General features: G+C 45.5%; 2 protein-coding genes across 2 annotated transcripts in view; one reads left to right on the top strand and one right to left on the bottom strand.

The window, feature by feature from the left end:
- The window catches only part of LOC140721777 (uncharacterized), a 455,764-nt gene that overhangs the window by 90,282 nt on the left and 341,303 nt on the right, over positions 1–24,179 (bottom strand). The gene's annotated exons all lie outside the window — the stretch shown is intronic.
- LOC140721778 (uncharacterized) lies at positions 811–15,695 on the top strand. Its single transcript, XM_073036576.1, has 4 exons — positions 811–942; positions 4,662–4,834; positions 8,745–8,942; positions 13,719–15,695. Exon 4 carries the CDS (start codon positions 14,132–14,134, stop codon positions 15,521–15,523), a length of 1,392 nt encoding a protein of 463 aa, XP_072892677.1. The 5' UTR covers positions 811–942; positions 4,662–4,834; positions 8,745–8,942; positions 13,719–14,131; the 3' UTR covers positions 15,524–15,695.

The raw sequence follows: 24,179 nt of genomic DNA, 5'->3' as shown, positions 1-24,179 counted from the left end.
GACCCAAGGGATCGAGAAGATGAGGATCGGTAGAAGCATGTGGCTGAGATGGGAGAGTAGCCTCCATCTTGCTGATGGTTAAAGGGGCCGAATGACCTCCTCCTGTTGTTTCTCACTTGATGTTTCAGTGTTGCTGTCCAGTGAGGCCAGAGGAATGTGAATAGAAATGAGTGTTTATAAACATAGACTGATTTAAATGACAAACACGAGGAAATCTGCAGATGCTGGAAATTCAAGCAACACACATAAAATGCCGGTGGAACGCAGCAGGTTAGGCAGCATCTATACGGAGAAGCGCTGTCCACGTTTCGGAACGTTTCAGGACTGTCGAAGGGTCTCGGCCCGAAGCGTCGACAATGCTTCTTCCTATAGATGCTGTCTGACCTGCTGCGTTCCACCAGCATGTTGTGTGTGTTGACTGATTTAAAAGAAACCAGCTCATTTTCTGTGTGGGTCTGAATTGTGTCTCGGGATGGGATGTGAATCAAAACTATAACTCTGAGAACTCTGTGACCTGGGGCTGGAGGGAAAGGGATCGAGGAAGATATGGACGGAAAATCTAAATACGTATGGAAATGATATAGGGAAATAATGAAATAATGTGGGAAATGCGGCGGTGGGTAGGGCAGTATGTGAAGGGCGAGGAACAGTCACCGGTCACATGGGAGACCCTCCAGCGAAACGTGATGATGTTTTACCGCAGATCGGCAGCATTTGCGGGGTTGTTTCCGTGGCCCCGCCCACCGCCTGTGACGCAAAAAGAAGCACATTGCGCGTGCGCACAGGCCCGAGCCAGGCGGTGATGTTTTTTTCGTTCTTTGTGGAAGTGGGTCAGCGGCGGGTCCGGGTTCGGGATCGGGATCGGGAGGGGGTCCTCACCCCCTTGGACGGGGAGCCGGAGACGGATTATTCTCTGCGGGGCGACATCAACAATTTCCTTCGGTGAGTATTGAAGCCGGTCCCGAGCGGGGAGGTCTGACGTTGAGTAGTGAGTTAACTTTCCCGAACTCAAACAAGAGAAAATCTGCAGATGCTGGAAATGCGAGCAACGCGCACAAAATGCTGGAGGAACTCAGTAGGCCGGGCAGAATCCAGGAAAAGAGAACAGTCGACATTAGCGGCCGAAACCCTTCGGCAGGACTGGAGAATAAAAGGTGGGGGTGGGGAAGGGAGAGAGAAACACAAGGAGATCGGTGAAACCTGAAGGGGGAGGGGATGAACTTTCCCGAACTGGCGGCCTCGCCTCGCTTCCTTCACAGAATCTGCCGGGGTCGGTCCGGGTTGTGAGACCTTCACACCGAACCGTCTGAGATGAGCCGCTGCTCAGCCCCTGTTGTTCTGGTCCTATTAGCCGGAGGAAGTAAAACATGTTTCTATCTTGTTACTGACAGAGAATTGTATAATTTGTGTTCCGTGTGTTAGCTGAATGTACTTGCCTGTGATGCTGCCACAAGTCAGTGTTTCTCTGTACCTGTACCTTCCCGTACTTGTGCACTTGGCAATAAATTCAACAGGACCTGAGAAATCTCGGTGAGATTTGATTAGTGATGATCATCTTGGCAGCTCGGTAGGTCGAATGTATGAGACAGTACACTGTTAAATGCAAAACCATGAACAGTGTTGATAATCAGAGGGATCTTAGACTCCAAGTTCATCGCTCCCTGAAAGAGACTGCACAGATTGATCGGGTGGTTAAGAAGGCAAATGGTTGTCTTTATTAGTTGAAGCATTGAGTTCAAAAGTCGGGAAGTTGTGTTGCAGCTTTATAAAACTAGATAGACCACATCTGGAGTGTTTCATACAGTTCTGGTCGCTTCCATTCTCGGAAGGATATCGGGGCTTTGGAGTGGGCGCAGAAAGGTTTACCTGGATATTGCCTGGATTAGAGGGCCTGAGCTGTAACGAGAGGTTGGACAAAATTGTGTCGTTTTCTCCGGAGCCTTGCCGGCTGGGGTGAGACTGGATGGACGTTTATAAGATTAACAGAGGATTAGAAGCCATGTCTCAGAAAGGCAGCGTCCATTAGCAAGGACCTCCAGCACCCAGGGCATGTGGTTTTCTCAATGTTACCAGCAGGTAAGGAGGTGCAGAAGTCTGAAGGCTCACACTCAGTGATTCAGGAACAGTTTCTTCCCCTCTGCCATCCGATTGCTAAATGGATATTGAACCCTTGAACACTACCTCACATTTAAAATATATAGTATTTCTGTTTGTTGCACGATTTTTTATTTATTCACAGAAACATAGAAAATCTACAGCACAATACAAAACCTTCGGCCCACAAAGTTGTGCCAACATGTCCATACCTTAGGAATTACTATGGTTACCCATAGCCCTCTATTTTTCTAAGCTAGAATTTCTTTATTTTTCTCCAGTGTCTCCAAGTACCTGTCCAAAAGACCATATTCTACCCACCTCTACCACCGTTGCTGGTAGCCAATTCCACACACTCACCACTCTCTGAGTAAAAAAACTTATCCATAACATTTCCTCTGCAACTACTTCCCAGCACCTTAAACCTGTGCTGTCTTTTCATAACCATTTCAGACCTGGGAAAAAGTCTCTGACTATCCACACGATCAATGCCTCATCATCTTATACACTTCTATCAGGTCACCTTTCATCCTCCGTTGCTCCAAGTAGAAAAGGCCGAGTTCACTCAAACTATTCTAATAAGGCATGCTCCCCAATCCAGGCAACATCTGTGTAAATATCCTCTGCACCATTTCTATGGTTTCCACATGCTTTGTGTAGTGAGGCAACCAGAATTGAGCACAGTGGGGTGTGACCAGCATCACATATACCTGCAACATTACCTCTTGGCTCCTAAATTCAATCCCACGATTGATGAAGGTCAATGCATCATATGGCTTCTTAACCACAGAGTCAACCTGCGTAGCAACTTTGAGTGTCCTATGGACTGGGACCCCAGGATCCCTCTGATCCTCCACACTGCCAAGAGTCTTACCATTAATGTTATATTCTGCCATCATGTTTGACCTAACAAAATGAACCACTTCACACTTATCTTGGTTGAACTCCATCTGCCACTTTTCAGCCCATTTTTGCATCCTATCAATGTCCCGCTGTAAGCTCTGACAGCCCCCCACACTAGCCACAACTCCCCCAACCTTTGTGTCATCAGCAAACTTGCTAACCCATCCCTCCACTTCCTCATCCAGGTCATTTATCAAAATCACAAAGAGTAATGGTCCCAGATACACTATAAATGATTTAGTTGTTTATTTTTATTATTTTGTTTTTTTTTCCTTCTATAATATGTATTGCATTGAACTGCTGCTGCACGGTTTTCAAATTTCATGACACACACCGGTGATAATAAACCTGATTCTGATTCTGAGTGGACAGACAATCTATTTTTCCTGGGGGTTGAAATGTCTAATATATTTAAGGTGAGAGGAGATGTAAGCAGCATGTTTGTTTCTTTACACAGAACGGTGGGTAGCTGGAAAACTCTGCCTGGGGTGGGAGACCCGACTGGTCACGTGATCCCGTTTGCCCCTCCCATTTAACAGCAGATGGGCAGCACCTGTGTATCTGTTTCCGAGGCCCTGCCCTCTGGATGATGTGCCACTCACTTCGCGCATGTTCACTGTCTCCGGCCGGGCGGTGTTTTCTTTTCCGCTCAGTGCTGAAGTGCATCATCTGTAGGATCGAGGGAAGGGTCCTCACCTCCTGGGTGGGGGAGCCAGGGGTCGGGATCACTGTCTGTGGGCCGAAGATATCGCGTTCCCATCGGTGAGTATTGAGACCGATCCCAAGCAGGGAGTTCCGATGTGGGCCGTGAGCCCCAAACTGAGGACCAATTACTCATTTATTTTCCGATTATCCGGGCTGGTCAAAAATGTGTAGACTTTGCTTAATCTGCATTGAATGATCCAAACCTGGAGCCCAAGCAGTCTATTTCCGCAGAGTTGAAATGGGAGACCCACCAACAGGTCACGTGAGGCTGTTTACTGCAGATCTGCCCTACCCTTCACTTTGTGATGCAAGATGACGTGGTGTGTGCTCAGAGTCCCCGGATGGGTCAGGATGCTTCCTCTATGTTGTGTTGGGGGATCTGACGTTGGTCACTGAGTCCTGTTAACTTCCCCCAACTCGCCTCATTTCCTGAGGCTGCTCACATTTGTCCTTGAGCTTTCTGGCTGTTGTGTCTTATCCCGGACTGGGTTGGGTGAGAAAGGAGAACGTCCCAGGTTGTGGGGATCTTTGATTTCACTGCCTGCTTTACCGAGGGACTGGGAAGTCTAGGGGGGAGAGTGGTTTCTGTGATGTGCACGTGGCCAAGTGGTTAAGCAATCTGAAGGTCATGAGTTTGAGCCTCAGGCCAGGCAGTGCGTTGTATCCTTGAGCATGGCACTTAACCACACATTGCTCCTGCACGTTTATAGCCCAGATGGATCAAATCACCTAATCCTGTTCCTGTGTCTTATGTATTACCATGACAGAATGGTGGCTCCTTCTTATCCCATATTGTTTTGTGATGTGTGAGGGACAATAAAAGATTGTTCACTGAGATTATTATATTTGGCTTCAACGTTTAAATTTCAGTGAGTTTTGTTCTTAGTAACATTAAGCAGAAATGTTTGGTTCTCCTTTTCATTGTTAATGTGCTTCATTATCTCTCTGGTTAATGTTAGACCTGCGGTGAGAGGTTTATTGGAAGAAAAACCCCAGCTGGAAGCAAACCATGGCTAAAGATGTGGGAATAGCAACAAGTGAACTGGCCCGAGGACTGAGAGCATCAACTGGAGAGAACAACTCCGAATCAGCTGACTTGGAGATCCCAGTGAGTCAGTGAGGAGGAAGTTTGGTGAGTCTCATTTACTCAAACACTGGTCCTTTATACATTACATACCTGTACAATAGAAGGTGGGAAATAGTTGGTGAGACTGAATGTGCCCAGAAGAACCATTTATGCCTCTGTCAGACACAGTTGCAAACACACCAGGTCTGGTAATGTGCTTCCAGCAGCCCAGCCCTTTAAAACCACTCCCACTCTGTGGAAGTCGAATCTGGATAAAGTCACTCTGAGACCATACGGTACAAACTCTTTATTCCAAGCACCCGGGGCTTACTTAGTTAGTCGCTCAAACAGGAACAGTCTGTGACTGTTCCCACCCAATCCACTAACTGACTAACAATTCCCCTTACACCACAGATATATCCATCCAGATACCCCCACACAAGACAGGCTGGAGCCAAAGATATTTACTACATGACAGGCTGTAGCCCCTAAAGACAAACTACAAAATAGTCATAATGGTTTACACACACAGAACAGACTGAAGCTATCCTATCTCTACATGTGAATGCGCAAGGAGATAAGCATCTTGAAACTCTAGCTAGCTACCCACAAGAAGAAACATGGCTCAGCACATCGGTTGATCATCAGCAGTTTCTTTCAGGAAAACAGGCTGCTATTGTTTAACGAAGTGTTAACCATTTTACAGACTTTATCCTTCCCTCCTTTTGATCATTACATTATCAACAACGCAGTAACTTCTTACAGAGATAGCAACTGACGACAGCATTGACTTATCAGTGGGTAAAGACAGGGTACAACAGTAATTGTAACAAAGAAATGTACAACTATTAGGACATAATGCAGTATCATGCCCCACATATTACCAAACAGGCCTTCAAAGATCACCATTTCGACCCTTCGGTGAACCCGTGTAAATCCTGCCCTACTTTCTTGATGCTGTCAATCTCCTTTGCAGTGTGCTCGGAGAGGGGTGTAATGTTAGTAGATTCATCAGGGATATAGGTGCAGCATTCTGTGTCAATAACAGCACAGGTTCCCTCTTTCTCAGCTGGGATAAACTCTAAAGCTGTACGATTCTGTATGACTGTTTGCCAGATTGCAATCATTTCAGTGGATATTTCTGTTACTTGGGCCTGTGTTTCTGTCAGGGCCCCTGCAGTATTGTGGCCAGCTCCTCAAGTGCTGTATCCAAATTGATTATCTCTCATGAATTCCTGGCTACTCTATAGGAGAGAAAAGTAATCATCCAAAATCAATCAGTCTCAGTTGTTCCTCTCGGCTGCTGGGCACCTGCAAGTATGGCCAGGATGCATGTTTCCCAGTATTGGAAGTTCCGTTTGATGGGGGCCTGAGACACCATCCCTCAAAACACTGACAGCCACAGTCATCTCTGTCTGGACCACAGGTCCTCATCTCACTTCCCCGGATGTTATTTGAGAAAGCCCAGGCTGAGAATTCCTCACTCTGGTTGAGCGGGATTACTGACATTGGAACCTTAGTTTTACCATGCTGTGGAATTTCAGCACAAACCCAGCAGGCCCCTAGTTCTACCTGTTTGGCATAGGTATGACAGAAAGACAGAAATGTGTTAACATGGGGCCCCCGGATGCTGGGGTGAGCCCTCTCAAAGACATAAACATGAACACCACTAACAACCAATACATTTTCCATTAGTCCGAGAGAGACCTTCTATTCAGTTCCTTCAGTAACATGTTTGGTGCCTAATGATGTATCCACCGAGATTGCCCCTTCAGTTTCACAGCCATAGGAGCGGTCGGTAACACCTGATATGGTCCTCTCCACCGCAGTCCGAGTTTCCCTCAATCCCAGTTCTTCATCAGGAAAAAAAATCCCAGGTTCCATGGTGCAGTGTAGTTCTCTTCCTTGTAAGCCTGTCATACCTGTGAATGTATGCTTGGAAAATTTTGGTTAGTTGGCATATATATTTCCCCATGTCTTCCCCTCGGGTATGAATATCCAATTTTGCTGGTAGACTTTCTGGGAGCAATGGTACACAAGGTCTTAGTCCCCAGGGTGTCTTCATGGGCCGTCCATAAATGATTTCAGCTGGTGACAACCCTGTTTTACCCTGTGGGGTAACCCTCATGTGGAACTGGGTATCGGTAGGACCATCAACCAAGTGAGTCCAGTCTCCACTGTTAGTCTGGCCAGTTTACTCTTCAGAGTGCCATTGGCTCTCTCCACTCTGCCAGCGGCCTGTGGGTGGTGTACACAGTGGAATTGTTGCTGGATAGCTAGTTCTTTACGTACGCCTTTGTTTACCTTCATCACGAAGTGTGGGTCATTGTCAGAGCTCAGCATCTCTGCCAGGCCGTACCTGGGAATTATTTCCCGTAATAATACCTTCACAACAGTCATAACAGTATTATTGGTAGTTGGAACAGCTTCAACCCATCTACTAAACACATCTATAATATCTAAGCAGTATCTATAGCAATGTACTCTAGGCAATTCAATAAAATCAACTTGTAGACACAGAAAAGGGTCCACCTGTCAAGGGAGTCGTACCCGGTGTGCAGGGTACAGGTTACCAACCATTCCCTCCTTTCCCAGGTGTGTACAATTATGTATATAATCGACCAATATTCTTAAAAACTGTGTAGGAACACAAACCTGTCCCGCTGGGGTGATCCAAAAACCTAGGTTGGGGTCTTTGTGGCACCCCCATCTGGGACCACAGTTTGTGCTCCTCCTCAGAGGTGTCCCCCTGAAAATTACGTACCTCCCACATGTCCGGGAAACCCGTTCTGCTTTAGTCATGGAGGGTTGCTTGACGGGAACGCGAGGAGGCTACAACTACTGAGGATTGTGCCGCACTTTTCACTGTCTGATCTGCTAGAGCATTGTGTTTAGTGACACAGTCGGACATGCGTGTGTGGGCAGCACATTTCATAAATAGCCAAAACTCGAGGTAGCTGTAGAGCGGTGAGTAAGTTGTTTACAAAGGTGGCATTACTAATGGGGTGGCCAGAGGAAGTCAGGAATCCCCACGTTCCCAGAGAGCCTCGTAGTCATGTACAATTCCAAATGCATAACGGGAGTCTGTGTAAACGTTCCCACTTTAGTCTGTTGCTGGGATACAGGCATGAGTCAGAGCAAACAGCTCAGCCTTCTGGGTGGAGACAGCTGCTTCAAAAGATGCCTGCTTAATTACTTCACCGTCCATCATTATTGCATAGTCAGAATATTGTTATCCTGCTGGATCCACAAAAGAGCTTTCATCCTCATAAAACGTTGCCTCGGGATTGAGGGGATATTGCTAAATGGATGGGAGCGTCTGTCCTTCTTTTGTGGTGATCCAGACAGGGGGGCAGTTGGTGCGACAGACTTTTTGGCCTGAAATTGCACAGAGATGGGGTACAGCATCTTGGGATCGGTCAATATTAAAAGGTTGTCTTACCAGATATCCCGTCTTCACCTCAAACTCCTTCCCGTATTGGACCAGACCCGCAGCCAAGTCTTGCCTGTCTCCTTCGATGGTGCAGAGTCAGAAACCGAAGATTTGCCAGCCTGAGTCAGGGCTTTGGTGCTCCAGAGAGAGAGATGGGGTCTAGAGTTTACCAGGAGGAGGAGGAGGAATCAAACCAGTAGGATGTGGCTACAAAAGAAAGATCAGAAACGTTTGTAAACTGGTTGACCGGAAAAAAAGGTGGTTAATTTCAGGCAGCAAATGTGGAGAGGAATATATAGACAACGTTTAGGCCGAGCCCATTCAGCATGCCTAGCCTGTGTACTCCTCTGCTTAGTTGCTCTCTGAATTGCAGAGTTCCTCCAGCTTTTGTGTGTGTGCGGCTCAGTATTTCCAGCAACTGCAGAATCTCCTGTGTTTTATAACTGCATTTTACTTTGGCATTAGATAAACATTGATATTGAGTATATTGTTTATGGGAGCCACTTTCTGAGTTAAAACAGCTGCTGATTTTTCTATACACAGGGAAAAAGAATGAGGTATGGACATTGAACTGGTGCTTGCAGAAATGGTTAATGGCACCGTGATTACCCAGAGGGCCATGCGTTAAGAATTTCGCCGGCGCTGAAGCACCGATGAAATGCGCAGGCGGCAGGCTGAGGACGTCCCCAAGTATCACGCATGCACGCAGTACACTGAAGGCCTTGAAAATGTCGGGTGCAGGTAAGAGCGATTCTCCGTGTTTTTATATTATACAGCGACTTTGGGACAATTCCTGTGAAATCCGGACACCGTGGCCAACAATCCCGGGACAGTCCTGCTCTCTTCCCGCTCTCTCTCAGCCCCACGATCCGTACACGGGCCCCGGGGAGCTTCCGGTTGATGAGGGAATTGGAACCGATGGATCTCTCAGACAGAGCTGAGCTCCAGCTGTCTAAACGCAAGGATTAGGAACTCGGAGAAAGGGAACAAAATCTTTTGCATCAGCAGTAGAGAAAATTACCTTTGTTCTACCTCCAGTCACAAAGAAGAGGAAATCTGCAGATGCTGGAAATCCAAGTGACACACACAAAATGCCGGAGGAACTCAGCATTAGTACTCTTTTCCATAGATGCTGCCCGACCTGCTGAGTTCCTCCAGCATTTTGCGTCTGTGTAGTTTGTTCTACCTCCTCCTGTTCTGAACTTTTCTACAGGTGAGAACATGTTTTGACCCATTCTCTCTGGGTACATGATAATATCAAACACCTTTGCCCTGGGCAACAAGTAACTTTCACATCAGAAATGTGCCAGACTCCAATGAGACAGACTACTGCCCTTCCCTTCATATTCATTGGCATTGCCATCTCCGAGTTCATCACCGTCAGTCATCTGGAGAGGGTTTAGGGGAAATATTTATGTACAACACAGAAACTGGTGTTACCTGTCTGTATTGTGGTGATGCAAAAGTTGCTGGAGAATTTGCAAATGGGAAGAATTGGAGTGAAATTTGGAAATCTGACTTTTTAAAGCGTCATTTAGCAAGCAAGTCACATATGGACAGTGTGCAAAAGCTCTTGCGAGAAAATCCTTCATAACCCACTATAGGCCTGCTACATAGGTTGTGTGAGAGTGCAGATGAACTCGATCGAACCCAGAGGAGATCAACGTTTTTATTGACAGTGATTTGCTAGCTGTGAAAATGAATACCTCTCTATATAAAATTCACTGTGCACATGTTGTCACTGGGTAAAAAAAATACACAGTACATGATTTATGTGCACACTTGTCATTACAAATTAGAGGGGACATTGGTGGGAAGGTGGGGAGACCTCCAGTGTCCCTGATGCCCTCACCTACAAGATGTGTATCCAGCTGCAGCTTGTAACCCAGCACTTTAAGGAGTTTGAACTGGAAATGGATGAATTCTGGATCATCCAGGAGTGGAGGGGGTGATAGATATGATATGAAGAGAGGTGAGTTACACCCAAGGTGCGGAACACAGGAAACTGGGTGAGAGTCAGGAAGGGGAATGAGGTTACATACCCATCGCAGAGTCCTCTTGTGGCCATTCCCCACAGCAACAGGTGGAACACTTTAGAAAGTAGTGGGGGGGATTACCTGGCAGAGGAAAGTCAAAGGTGTGATAGGGGATTCATTAGTTAGGGGAACAGAACAGGAAGGGGACTAATATCCTCGTGGTAAGGCTGCGAGAGCAAGTGTGGTGGAGGGGGGTGCTGATGTGGTTAAAATGATTTGTAGGGGGAATGGGAGCCAGAATGACAGGACAGATGGTGGAGAGGGTGATTTGAATTGAATTGACTTTCTTACATACATATACATGAGGAGTAGAAGTCTTTACGTTACATCTCCATCTAAATGTGCAATGTGTAATTTATAGTAATTTATAATAAATAGTTTGTGCATAGAACAGTCAGTATAACATAAATATGCAATTGTATTAGCATGAATTAATCAGTCTGATGGCCTGGTAAAAGATGATGTCCTGGAGCCTGTTGGTCCTTTTGCTGTGGTACCGTTTCCTGGATGGTAGCAGCAGGAACAGTTTGTGGTTGTGGTGAATTGGGTCCCCAATATCTTTTGGGCCCTTTTCCCACACCTGTCTCCGTAAATGTCCTGAATAGTGGGAAGTTCACATCTACAGATGCGCTGGGCTGTCCGCACCAATCTCTGCAGGTTTATGAGATTAAGGGAAGTACAGTTCCCATACCAGGCAGTGATGCAGCCAGTCAGGATGCTCTCAATTGTGTTCCTGTAGAAAGTTCTCAGGATTTCGGGCCCCATTCCCAACTTCTTCAACTATCTGAGGTGAAAGAGGTGCTGCTGTGCTCTTTTCACAACACAGCCGGTATGTACAGACCATGTGAGATACTTGGTGATGTTTATGCCGAGGATCTTAAAGCTGTTCACCCTCTCAGCCCCAGATCCTTTGATGTCAACAGGGGTTAGCCTGTCTCCATTCCTCCTGCAGTCCACAATCAGCTCCTTTGTTTTTGTGACAATGAGGGAGAGTTTGTTTTCTTTACACGAGTCAAATGTTGTTCAGACCTCAGATAGTGTCAGCAATCAAATGGTTGAGCATGGTGCGATGAATGTGCTGAGCTGTGTATATCACAATGCACGAAGCATCATAGGAAAGCCAGATGAGCTCAGGACAGGGAATTATGATATTGTAGCCATTATTGGGACTTGTTTACACCCAACCGTCTGAGGGATTTAGAGGAACAAAGTTGTAGGTAGATTGTGGGCCATGTCAATAAACAAAGGTTGATTCAGTAAGTGATTTTAACTTTACATATATTGACTGGAACTCCCATAATGTAAAAGGACTAGATGGGGTAAAGTTTCTCAAATGTGCCCATAATCAGTACATAGATTTCCCAACGTAGAAGTGAGCAATAAGCTGTTAGGAAATGATCAGGGCTGGTGACAGAAATTGGTGATCATAATGCCATGAGATTCAAAGTAAATATGGAAAAAGAGTGGTCTGGACCACGGGTTGAGATTCTAAATTGGAGAAAGGTCAAATTTGATGGTATCAGAAAGGATCTGACAAGTGTGGTTTGGGACAGGCTGTTTCCTGGCAAAGGAGTACCTGTAAGTGGGAGGCCTTCAGAAGTGAATTTTTGAGGATGCAGAGTTTGTATGTGGCTGCCAAAATGAATGTTGAAAGGTAACTGGTCCAGGGAACCTTGCTTTTGAAGAGAAATTGAAGCCTCATATATTTTGTTCCTCTAAATGCCTCAGACTGTTGGGCGCTACCGAGACCCATTAATGACTACAAATCATGATTCCACGCACTGAGCTCATCTGAATTTTTTTGTTGTCTTCTTTTGGTTTCTCAAAGCTTCTGAATAGTTTTTGTTCTTTTGTTTGCCCTCTCTTTGACATTTATGTTGGCTTTGGCTTCTCATTTTAGCCACAGTTGTGTCCTCCTGTCTTTCTAATGCTTCCACTTCTGTGGAATCACTCAGGTCCCGAATTGCTCCAGAAACTCCAGCCACTGCTGCTCAATTGTCACTCCTACCCTTTCCCTTCCAAACAAGTTTGGCCATCTTCTCAGCCATAGAAACATGGACAAGTTCAGTAAAGAAACAGGCTCTTTGTCCCATCTAGACAATGCCAAAAAAGCATGTAAACTTGCAGTGCGATCTGGACCAGCTGGCAAAATGGTTTGAGAAATGGAAAAAGGAATGTAATGCAGACAAGTGTGAGTTGTTGCACCTTGGTCTGACCTACCAAGGGAGGTCTTTCACAGTGACTGGTCGGGCACGGAGGAGTGTTGTAGAAGAAAGGGACCTGTTGTAGAAGAAAGTCCTTAATTCAACAAAAGTGGTATCACAGTTAGATAGAGACGGAAGGAAAGATTTTAGCCCAATGGCCTTCATGAACAAAAGTACTGACAACAATAGATGGATGTTATGTTGACTTGTAGAAGACATTGGTGAGGCCTAATTTGGAGTATTGTGTGCAGTTTTGGTCACCAATCTACAGGGAAGATGTAAAGACTTTGAAAGAGTTCAGAGAAAATTCACAAGGATGTTCCCAGGTCTGGAGTACTTGGGTTATAAGGAAAGATTGAGTAGGTCAGGACTTTATTCCTTGGACTGTAGGAGATTGAGGGGAGATTTGATTGTGATAGAAGGGCATTGATAGTGTAAATGTAAGCTGGCTTTTACCACTGAGATGGAGTGGGAATACAACCAGAGGCCATGGGTTAAGGCTGAAAGGTGAAATGTTAAGGGGAACATGAGGGGAAACTTCTTCACACAGAGAGTCATCCGGGTGTGGAATGAGCAGCCAGCTCAAGTGGTGCATGCGAGCTCGATTTCAACATTTCAGAGGTTCATGTAGGTACCTGGATGGTAGGGGTATGGGAGTGGGCAGATTAAATAGTTCAGCACAGACCAGATGGCCCACAGGGCATGTTTCTGTGTTGTAATTTTCTACAAGAATGTGAAATATTACAAAAATTCACTCTGTCTTTTGAACAGCTGTGCAGACCAACCATTCACCTCAACAGGAATTTTCTATATGGCATTAAAACTGTGGCACTTTAAGTTAATAATACATAAAAGAAAATCCCAGATAGATAGATAGATAGATAGGTACTTTATTCATCCCCATGGGAATATTACAATGGGGAGATGCACATCAAGAAAGACTAATTGCGTGAGACTGTTTCAGTTACTGTGGGGTGAGGAACCCATGCAGCTCAGCAGGAACAGGGAATAATACCAATGGAGAGAGTCAAACTGAGCCAGGTCACAGATTGGAGATGGCAGAAATGCCCCATTCTTATAGAAACAGGAAGAGCATCAGGGAATTGATTGTCATTGCAGATACCAGCTCTCTGCCCAGTCAGGAGAAGATTTCTCTGTCCAACTTGGGTTGAAACTCACTGTAACAGTATGATACCAGATCAAACCTTGGCAACTCATGTAATCTCATTTGAAATGTTGTCCTAAACCCATTGATGGATTTTGTAAATCTTTTACAGGTTGAAAATGACAAGGGATTTGTCTCCAGGAAGTTCAAACATGGCACACCAGTTTTGTTGTCTCTGTCCAGATATTTAAGAAGGTGGAGCAAGAGATTCAATCGACCACCCTTCCTGCTCAGACAGTGGGGAGGGATTCACTCGGTCATCTGACCAACTGGCAAGCCCGTCATTTTGTACAGGAGAAAGGCCATTCACCTGCTCAGACAGTGGGAATGGATTCACTCGGTTATCACAATTGAAGGTACATCAGCAAGTTAACACTGGGCAAGGCCATTCACCTGTTCTGTGTGTGAGAAGGGGTTCAGTCGGTCTTCCCACCTGTGGACACACCAATCAGTTCACACCACACCGGGCAAAGGCTGGTGATCTGCTGAATATCTGAGAAAGGATTCACTCAGTCATCTGACCTAATGGCACACCAGCGTGTTCACACTGGGGAGAGGCCGTTCAGCTGCTCAGTCTGTGGGAAGACTTTCACTCGGTCATCCAACCTGCACAGTCACCAGCGAGTTCACACTGGGGAGAAGCCATTCACCTGCTCAGTCTGTGGGAAGGGATTCACTCAGTCATCCACCCTACAGAGTCATCAGCGAGTTCACACTGGAGAGAGGCCATTCACCTGCTCAGAGTGTGGGAAGGGATTCACTCGGTCATCTCAACTACTGGCACACCAGCAAGTTCACACTGGGGAGTGGCTTTTCACCTGCTCAGAATGTGGGAAAGGATTCACTAAGTCATCCACCTTACTGGTTCATCAGCGAGTTCACACTGGGGAGAAGCCGTTCACCTGTTCAGTCTGTGGGAAGAGATTCTCTGAGTCATCACGCCTACAGAGTCATCAGCGAGTTCACACTGGGGAGAAGCCGTTCACCTGCTCAGTCTGTGGGAAGAGATTCACTCAGTCATCCCACCTACAGAGTCATCAGCGAGTTCACACTGGGGAGAAGCCGTTCACCTGCTCAGTCTGTGGGAAGAGATTCACTCGGTTATCCCACCTACAGAGTCATCAGCGAGTTCACACTGGGGAGAAGCCGTTCACCTGCTCAGAATGTGGGAAGAGATTCACTGATTCATCCACCCTACAGAAGCATCAGCGAGTTCACACTGGGGAGAAGCCGTTCACCTGCTCAGAATGTGGGAAGAGATTTACTCAGTTATCCAATCTACAGAGACATCATCGAGTTCACACTGGGGAGAAGCCATTCACCTGCTCACTCTGTGGCGAGGGATTCACTCTGTCTTCCAACTTACAGAGACACCAGCGAGTTCACACTGGGGAGAATCCATTCACCTGCTCAGTCTGTGGGAAGAGATTCACTCGGTCAACCACCCTACTGAGTCATCAGCGAGTTCACACTGGAGAGAGGCCATTCACCTGCTCAGAATGTGGGAAGAGATTCACTCAGTTATCGAATCTACAGAGACATCATCAAGTTCACACTGGGGAGAAGCCATTCACCTGCTCAGTCTGTGGGAAGAGATTCACTGATTCATCCACCCTACAGAAGCATCAGCGAGTTCACACTGGGAAGAGGCCGTTCAACTGCTCAGTCTGTGGGAAGGGATTCACTGATCCATCCAACCTACAGAGTCATCAGCGAGTTCACACTGGAGAGAGGCCATTCACCTGCTCAGAGTGTGGGAAGGGATTCACTCGGTCATCCCAACTACTGGCACACCAGCAAGTTCACACTGGGGAGTGTCCTTTCACCTGCTCAGAATGTGGGAAACGATTCACTAAGTCATCCACCTTACTGGTACATCAGCGAGTTCACACTGGGGAGAAGCCGTTCACCTGCTGAGAATGTGGGAAGGGATTCAGTCAGTCATCCAACCTACAGAGACATTAGCAAGTTCACACTGGGATGAAGCCGTTCACCTGCTCAATCTGTGGGAAAGGATTCACTCAGTCATCTCAACTACTGGAACACAAGTCAGTTCATAGTGGGGAGTGGCCATTGTTATGAATCCCTAGGTTTCATTTGATATGGACTGTCATTTACCCTTCTTGTAAACAGCCTGAGTGTTCTTTGAGCAGTCCAGTTTATTGTTAATTCGTATCCCCAGGTATTTGTAATCCTCCACCATGTCCACACTGTCCCCTTGGATGGAAACAGGGGTCATTGGTGCCTTAGCTCTGCTCAGGTACACCACCAGCTCCTTAGTTTTTTTCACATTAAGCTGCAGATGATTCTGCTCGTACCATGTGACAAAGATTTCCACCTTAGCTCTGTACTCAGCCTCATCTCCCTTGCTGTTATTGGAGTATAAAAGTATAAATTTACCAAAACTATGAAGTCAGTTTTGAAACTTGCTATTTGATTGAAACTGCTATTTGATATGCATGGGTAGAAGAATGAAAACTTAAGAATGTAGAAGACAATAGTATGTTAATGAGAGGTAGCTAAAGAACTAAATAAATGTAGATTAGAACATTGGTCAGTTCTGACATTGCTATTTGCTATGCATGTACCCAATTTAGTAGCAGACTGAAATCCTAAGAATGTAGAAGACAATAGTATGTTAATGAGAGGTAGCCAAAGAACTAAAGAGATGTAGATTAGAACATAATTAAGTCACATAATCCTAGAACTATTATTTGCTATGCATGTATCCTAAAAATGTAGAAGACAATGGTATCTTAATGAAAGGTAGCTAAGAGATGTAGATTAGAACATGATTAAAGCAATGAGTAGAAACAATAGGGACATGATGTACGTGAGGTACGTGTAATACGCAACTATAGACCTATTACATATGCTAATACAACTGGATCAGGAGATTGCTATAAAAAATGCTGTGTCCGAGGATCGGGGGGGCAATCAGCGATTAGCTCAATGACTGTCTCAGCTTTGATTTGCAAATTAAAGTTTAACCCTTCTGGAAGAATCTTCTGCATCTCTTGGTCATTGGTGGGGCACGAGAAACCACGACAAAATTGGCGACCGCGGCAGGACCAGATAGAGACCCGCGGAAAGGAAACGGCAGATTGGGGACGCTTCCTAGCCCTCTAGGGACCCCCACAAGGCTAACAGAATTAAAGGTACACCCAAACAAAAGGTAAGTGCTTTTCGCGACAATTTGGACTAAGAATTCTGTTGGCTTTGGGGAGGTCTTGGAGTCTCAGAAGTGTGGAACCACTGCCGAAGGGTCTCTCCGGTCCAAAGAATCTGGCAGAATTGGGGGTTAACAGAGGAGGCTCAGAGGATTGATCAAGAACATTGCAGTGAGGGTAAGTACAAATAAGTTAATAAGAAGTTAAGTTAAGAAACATTCCACGTGGTGTTGGTAAATCCCTGTGGGTATCACTTCGTATGAAACGAAGGGCTGAACGGGCAGGGAAAGGAAAATAGACTAGGCGTAGAATTAGAGTAAGTTTAGTTAAGAAAAAGTCCACGTGGTGTTAGACTAGGAAGAAAAAGTCCACGTGGTGTTAGACTAGAGGAAATAATATTATCCAGTAAACAAACTGAATCTCTGAAATACCTTAAAAAGAGCGAATAACATGACAGGTAAAGGAACAGCAGTAGAGATTCTGAGCAAAAAAATCCCGTTAATTAAAAATGAGATCAGAAAAACTTCAGAAAAATGAGAAAAAAGAACCAAAAACCTGGTCACAAAGTGGCCAAGAGAAGGAACGTTTGATGTAAATTTGTGCGAAGAAATGGAGGGACTAATAAAAAATGACAAACCAACAGATAAATCTAAGAAAAGAGGGCAAAAAAGAGAACGAGAAGTGGAAGTGCTAAAACTCTTCAGAACGGAGGGGGAAAGGCTGAGGAGGCTGAGGATTGATTACAAGCGAGGAAAACACTAAGGTGCTGGAGAAACAGCCTGTTAAAGAGAGAGAAGGGTATGGTGAGAAGCTGGCTTCGGCTCCGTACCCGGATGCGAAAGAAACAGAAAAACCCCCTCCCTATAATGAGGAAGGAACCCCTAAACAGTGCCCCCTGCTGACGGGAACAGTAAACATGCAGGGAGAAGTACAGGTTTGGGATAATGAGGAGGAAAAAAAACAATACGAGAAGGAAAAAGCGGCGATATGGAAGGAGATACTGGCAGAAAGGATAAAGATAGAACAGGTACAGAGAGAAATGGAAGAAGGGATTGAACGAATGAAATACTTGAGAGAGGAAAAGGAGTATGAGGAGTATCGGTTATACCATAGAAATAAGACTAGAAAAGAAAGTGACTCATCAGAGGAGCAAGTGTTAAGTGGAAAGAGAGGATACGAGAATTTGTGGGGAAGAGGTAGGGGGCAGAAACCTAGAAGGACAGAAGGAGGCAGTAGGGGAGCGACTTGCGGAAGTAGAGAGAGAGCTAGATAAGTTACTGAAAGGGGATTGCCAGGAGAGATGCGAAAAATACTCTAGGGGCCAACCAAGTATTGAATCAAGACAAAAGGGAGGACTGCACAGGGAGACCGAGGGAAGAGCAGGACCCCGGAGACATTTGTGTGGGAGGCAGTAAAGACATACCCTGAGGCAGTTGGGGAGTCAGGTGAGGAGGAGAGCCGGGGCAGGTGGGAAGAAGGAGGAAGAATTATGCCGTTGTTAGTTAAAGGATCAGGACAAGTGCAGTATATCCCTTGGGGATCCCAGGACCTAGAAGGGTTGAAAAACACTCTGCCCAATTTACATGAAGGAGCAGGGAAATGGATTAGAGCCTTCGAAGAAGAAACAGCGCGACGATTATTGGCTATGGGAGATTTGAAGGCACTGTTGATAAGGTTGATGGGAACCTCCAAATTTAACGAACTAATGGAAATGGCTGGCATAGTAAACTCGAACGACCCGAGAACTGATGGAGATGGGTTTGACAGAGTGAGGCAGAGGGTCTGGCAGGCCCTCAGAAAGCTTTATCCACCTAAAGTGGACCCCAAAGCCTTAAAAGGGGATCCACTGGGAGACACTGAAAACCCAGCAGCCTACGTAGAAAACCAGTTGAAAAGGTGGAGACTGGAGACTGAGCAAGAGGTGGAGAATATCTTATTTATGACCTCACTGTTCCGACATAGCATTTTGGATGCAATGCCTCCACAAGTAAAATCCAAACTGGAGGAAGTGGTTGGGCTGACGTAAATGACCACAAGAATTTAGAGACAACGTAGTCCATGCGGTTGAGAAATACCGGAAAGACAAACGAAGGTTGGCTGAGCAGCAGGAAGAGGTGCAAAGAAAGTTAATACAAATGCAGCTCGAAGAACTCAAAAAGAAGGAAAAAGAGAAAAACAAAAAGATGCTGCCAGCAACCACCAGTTCGAGTACAGCCATCGAACTGGACAAAGCACTGTTATATGGAGGGACCGATCATACTGTAAGACAAGGGCTGGAAAACCCCATGCCAATAAATGTCTTTGAGGGAGCATTCTCACAAATGCCCTATCAGGGACAGACTAAATTCAAACAGCCCAGACAGGACTGGAAGTCCCAAGGAGGGGGACAGAGGAGCTATGGGCAAAGGGGACCAGTGAGGAAACAGTGGGAAAGAGAGGTAGAGAGATTGTGCTGGGAATGTAATCAGCCAGGCACATGAGAAGAGATTGTCCGTTTATACTATGGCCTGTCACACACCAGCAGGAACCGATAAGAAGGGAACTAAAGTTTAGCCAAGGACCAGCCCCCACAGGCCCAAGCGGACCTGTGAACCCCTATGCGAGGTATTAGGGGTGCCCCGAGAACTCGAGTGGGAAGGGACATTACCCAATGATAACAAGGGAGGCAGACGAGGAACCCATTGTTCAGGTTATGTTAGAAGGGCAACTGACACCAATGATGATAGATACTGGAGCCACGTACACTTGTGTACAGCCACAGTATGCACTTCGCCTTCCCATGTCAGGAAAGTTTATTAAGACGGTAGGGTACTCGGGGAAAACACAGTTGACACAGTGCACGGCTCCAGTGCGGTTGAGAATGGGAAATAAAGAAATTGTTTTGCCGGTGCTAGTATTTCAAGGAACTCCGATTAATTTGTTAGGCAGAGATGCCTTATTGAAACCGGAATTAAAATTAGAATGCACCAGAAATGGACTGAGTGTGAAAAGAGCAGGGGCTCAATTGATAGTGCAAGAAGACAAGAAGGCTAATGTCTTTTGGATAGGAGACATCGCAGATCAGATTCAGGAAACCTGGGAAAAATGGAAAAAGGGCGTGCAGGCTATATTACCCAGGGCTGTAATGCCCAAATCTGAGCTACATTGTACAGTGATTTTTGACGAGACTCAGAACAGGGAGTTAGAGGAGAGATGGCACCTGGAGGTATGTACCCAACAGCACCTGGAAGGGGGGGCTGTGATAATTGGAAAGCAAGGGGCAGCTTTACAAGTTAAGTGGAACACCTTTTTAGAAAAATGGTACAGGATACCGGAGGCTGCGCCCCACGTAACGTTATTGGTAAATAAGGGATATCAGTCTAAAGACTTAGGACCTTTAGTGAAGAGTGCTGAAACCGTAACAGTGTGGAGGGAAATCACGCCAGAGGTGTGGAGATCAGAAGACAACAGTTGTATTAAAATAATGTAAGTGTAGATATGGTAGGGACAGTGAGAGAGGTCGAAATAACTCCCCAACCACACATGCCCTTGCTGGGAAAGGAAAGAGGCCAGCAGAAAGATAAAAGGTTAGATGAGTTGCCGTCTATTCTGTGGTCACAGCATGACACGGACGTAGGGAAAATAAAAACAGCGAATCCGGTGGAAATAAGTCTGAAAAAAGGAGCAATTCCACCCAGGAGACCACAATACCCACTAAGACCAGAAGCAGAAGAGGGAATAGCATCGACAGTGCAGGGGTTGCTTGAAATAGGAGTGCTTAAAAGAACAAACAGTCCATGCATAACCCCGTTGTTGCCGTTCTTAAAACAGATAAATCTAAGTGGAGATTGGTGCATGATTTGCGAGCGGTAAATGATGTGGTAGAGGACTGGCCAGCGGTAGTCCCCAACCCACACACGCTTTTGACTAATGTTCCACCAGAAGCAAGTTACTTTTCAGTGATTGATTTGTGTTCGGCTTTCTTCAGCATTCCTCTCGCTGATCAGTGTCAGTATTTGTTTGCATTTACTTACAGAGGTGCTCAGTATATCTATACCAGAATGCCGCAAGGATTTAAACATTCACCACACATTTTTAATCAGGTATTGAAGGCAGACCTAGAGGGCATACCATTGGAAAGTACATTGTTACAGTATGTGGATGACCTGTTGATTTGCTCCCACAGTGAGGAACAGTGGAAGCAGGACACTATAACTCTGTTAGAGAAATTAGCGCGCAGAGGACATAAAGTATCCAAAAAGAAACTGCAATTTTGCACGCAGCAAGTGGAATACTTAGGCAGGGTAATATCCAAGGGAGTGAAGGCGATAGCACCAGATCAGATTGAGGCAATAACTAAGGCCCCAAAACCCCAGACTGTAGGGCAGATGATGACGTTTTTGGGAATGGCAGGGTACAGCTCAGATTGGATAGGAGAATATGCTGAGATTGTGGCACCTTTGAGAAAGATAATGAAAGAAGCAGGACATACAAATTTGAAGAACGGCTTACAGTGGAATGGAGAGCCGGAGATAGCTTTCAATACTATTAAGCAGGAATTGCAGTCGGCACCAGCATTAGCTTTGCCTGACTACGAGAAGGTTTTTCATTTGTATATATCCAACGGACAGGAGGGTTATGTCACAGCGGTTCTAACACAAGAGAACAGGCACAGGAAAAGCAAAGCAGCCGATAGCATACCACAGTATGAGACTAGATGAGGTGGCACGGGGGTATCCACCCTGTTAACATGGATTGGCGGCGCTTTACTATGCATATGAAAAAGCATCATCTGTAACCCTGAGCTATCCTGTGACTCTGTACACACACCACAAAGTAGCAGAATTGCTAGAAAGGGGGAAATCTGTGCTGACGCCAGCCAGGATAGCAGCGTATCAGATGCTATTGACATTTCCAGACATAACTATACAGAGATACACTACCAGTAATATAGTCGATTTTGTCCCTTTGGACTATGAAGGAGAACCCCATGATTGTGTAGGGAAGACGATGGCATTTGCCAAATTGAGAGCAGATTTACGGTCAGAACCACTAGAGGAGATAGATAAAAAGGTTCTGTTCGTAGATGGCTCTTGTTATAGGGATTATGATGGAAATCACGCAGGATTCTCAGTGGTGCAGCAGGATCAGTCGAGCTATAAGATTATTAGGATGGAGTCCTGTCCCCAACCGTGTTCCGCCCAACTAGCAGAACTCAAAGCCCTGACAGCTGTGTGTGAAATGATGAAAGGTGAGAAAGTAGACATCTATACTGATTCAGCATATGCTCACGGAGTATGCCATTTGTTCGGGGCAGTGTGGAAGCAGAGAGGTTTTTAAAAAAGTAGCGGAGATCCCATACAACATTGTCAGCAAATTCTAGACTTGATAAAAGCCATAATGAAACCTAAAGCATTGGCTATAGTAAAATGCCAGGCACATAAAAAGGGAAACAATGTAATAACAAAGGGAAATCAAGCTGCAGACGAGGCAGCTAGAAAAGCGTCTGGATGTACGTCAGCCGTCATTGCCCCCCAGGTAAGCCTAACTCCAGAACCTGACGTAGAGGACCTAATTGAAATACAAGGTAAGGCAACTTTGGCAGAACAGACAATGTGGAGAAAAAGGGGGGCCAAGCAGAACCCGGAAGGCTTGTGGAGCACGGAAGACGGTTTGTTGGTAGCGCCCACCCCTCTACTGACGATTCTGATTTCAGAAGCGCATGGGATGGACCATTGTGCAAGGGGGGAAGTGAAAAGGAAAATAAAGAAGGATGGTTTTTGGTCACCTTATTTACAGGCTTCAGTGGACTTTGTCTTATCACAGTGCGAGGTATGCACACAAAATAATGCTCGGAAGGGAATTACAACCCCAATAGGTCACATTCCTGTACCTGAAGGACCATTTAAACATCTAGTGATCGATTATGTAGACATGATAAAGACAGTGAGAGGTAAAAGATACATGCTGGTAGTAATTGATCGATTTAGCAGATGGGTGGAGGCGGTACCTTCAAGAGATCAAGGGGCAAAGACAGTGGTAAAATTTCTGACAAATAAAGTGATCCCAAGGTTTGGAATACCTTAGCTAATACAGAAGTTAGCTCAGACAATGGTTCAGCTTTTATCCAGAAAGTGGTCAAACTGGTACTACAGGCGCTGAGGATAAAGCAAAGATTTGGATGTGTATACCACCCTCAGTCGCAGGGCATGGTAGAGAGAATTAATGGAACCCTGAAAGCCAAACTAAACAAAATTTGTGCAGACACTAAACTTAATTGGGTCAATGCTTTACAGTTAGAATTGATAAGTTACCGCATGCAAACTAATCGAATAACATGCCTGACACCGCATGAGATGCTCACTGGGAAGCTATCATACCTGTGATAGGGGTAACCAAAAATGTTGAATGGATAAACTATATATACTACAATCAACAGAGATTCATCAACTACATCGATGATGCACTGGAGGCCTTAGGGCAACAGCTGGATGCAACTAGCAGGGTGACGTGGCAAAACAGACAGGTACTAGATGGGCTTTTGGCAGAGAAAGGGGGTGTGTGTGTAATGTTTGGAGAACAATGCTGCACTTTCATACCGAACAATACTAGCCCATAAGGGTCTTTCACCAGAGCAATGAATAAGTTAAAGAATCTGCAGACGGAGGTTAAACAGAATGCAGGATTTGAACATCAGTTCTTTGATTGGTTGGAAAGTAGACTCGGAGGATGGGGAACATGGCTGAGTAAAATAGCGATAACTGTCAGTATTATATTGTTGAGCTGTGCGTTTGTGCTGTGCTGTTTTCTTCCTTGTCTCAAATCTCTTGTAGTGCGTGCTGCAACCAAACAATTTCCAATGCTCGTGGCAATTACTGAAGCAAGCTTAGTGGAGAAAGAAACACCGAAAATGTATCGTTACAGCCTACAACACTTGCAGGATGAACAAGAGCAAAACAACATTGTGGAAGTAAATTGTAAGGGCTTCTGAGTCTTTTTCCCTGTCTCAGGTACAGAAGGACAGGTTTTTGGCTCAGCGGCCCAGGGTAACAGGGAGAGAATACTTTGAGGTCTTGGCGCAGAAAATTATAGTTTAACCCAAGATTTGGGAATAAGTGCTTGAGTTTATTGGGGCTTTTGTGCGCAGACTCTTCGTCTTTTCTCTGTGTGAGACCCTCTGGGTCTCAAAGGGGGGATATATTGGAGTATAAAAGTTGAGATTATTTGATGTGTAACCAAAACTATGTAGTCAGCTTTGAACCTTGCTATTTGCTATGCATGTACCCAATTTAGTAGGAGAATGAAATCTTAAGAATGTAGAAGACAATGGTGTGTTAATAAGAGGAAGCTAAAAGATGTAGATTATGTAGTCTGAGTTTGCTATTTGCTATGCTTGTACCCAATTTAGTAGGAGAATGAAATCT

Source organism: Hemitrygon akajei, unplaced genomic scaffold (genome assembly GCF_048418815.1).
Source record: "Hemitrygon akajei unplaced genomic scaffold, sHemAka1.3 Scf000061, whole genome shotgun sequence".
Classification (NCBI taxonomy): Eukaryota; Metazoa; Chordata; class Chondrichthyes; order Myliobatiformes; family Dasyatidae; genus Hemitrygon; species Hemitrygon akajei.
This window is presented reverse-complemented; position numbering and strand designations above follow the sequence as displayed.

Bases quoted from the DNA above. Each gene is read 5' to 3' on its own strand.
- LOC140721778 (XM_073036576.1), top strand. From the start codon at position 14,132: ATGGCACACCAGCGTGTTCACACTGGGGAGAGGCCGTTCAGCTGCTCA.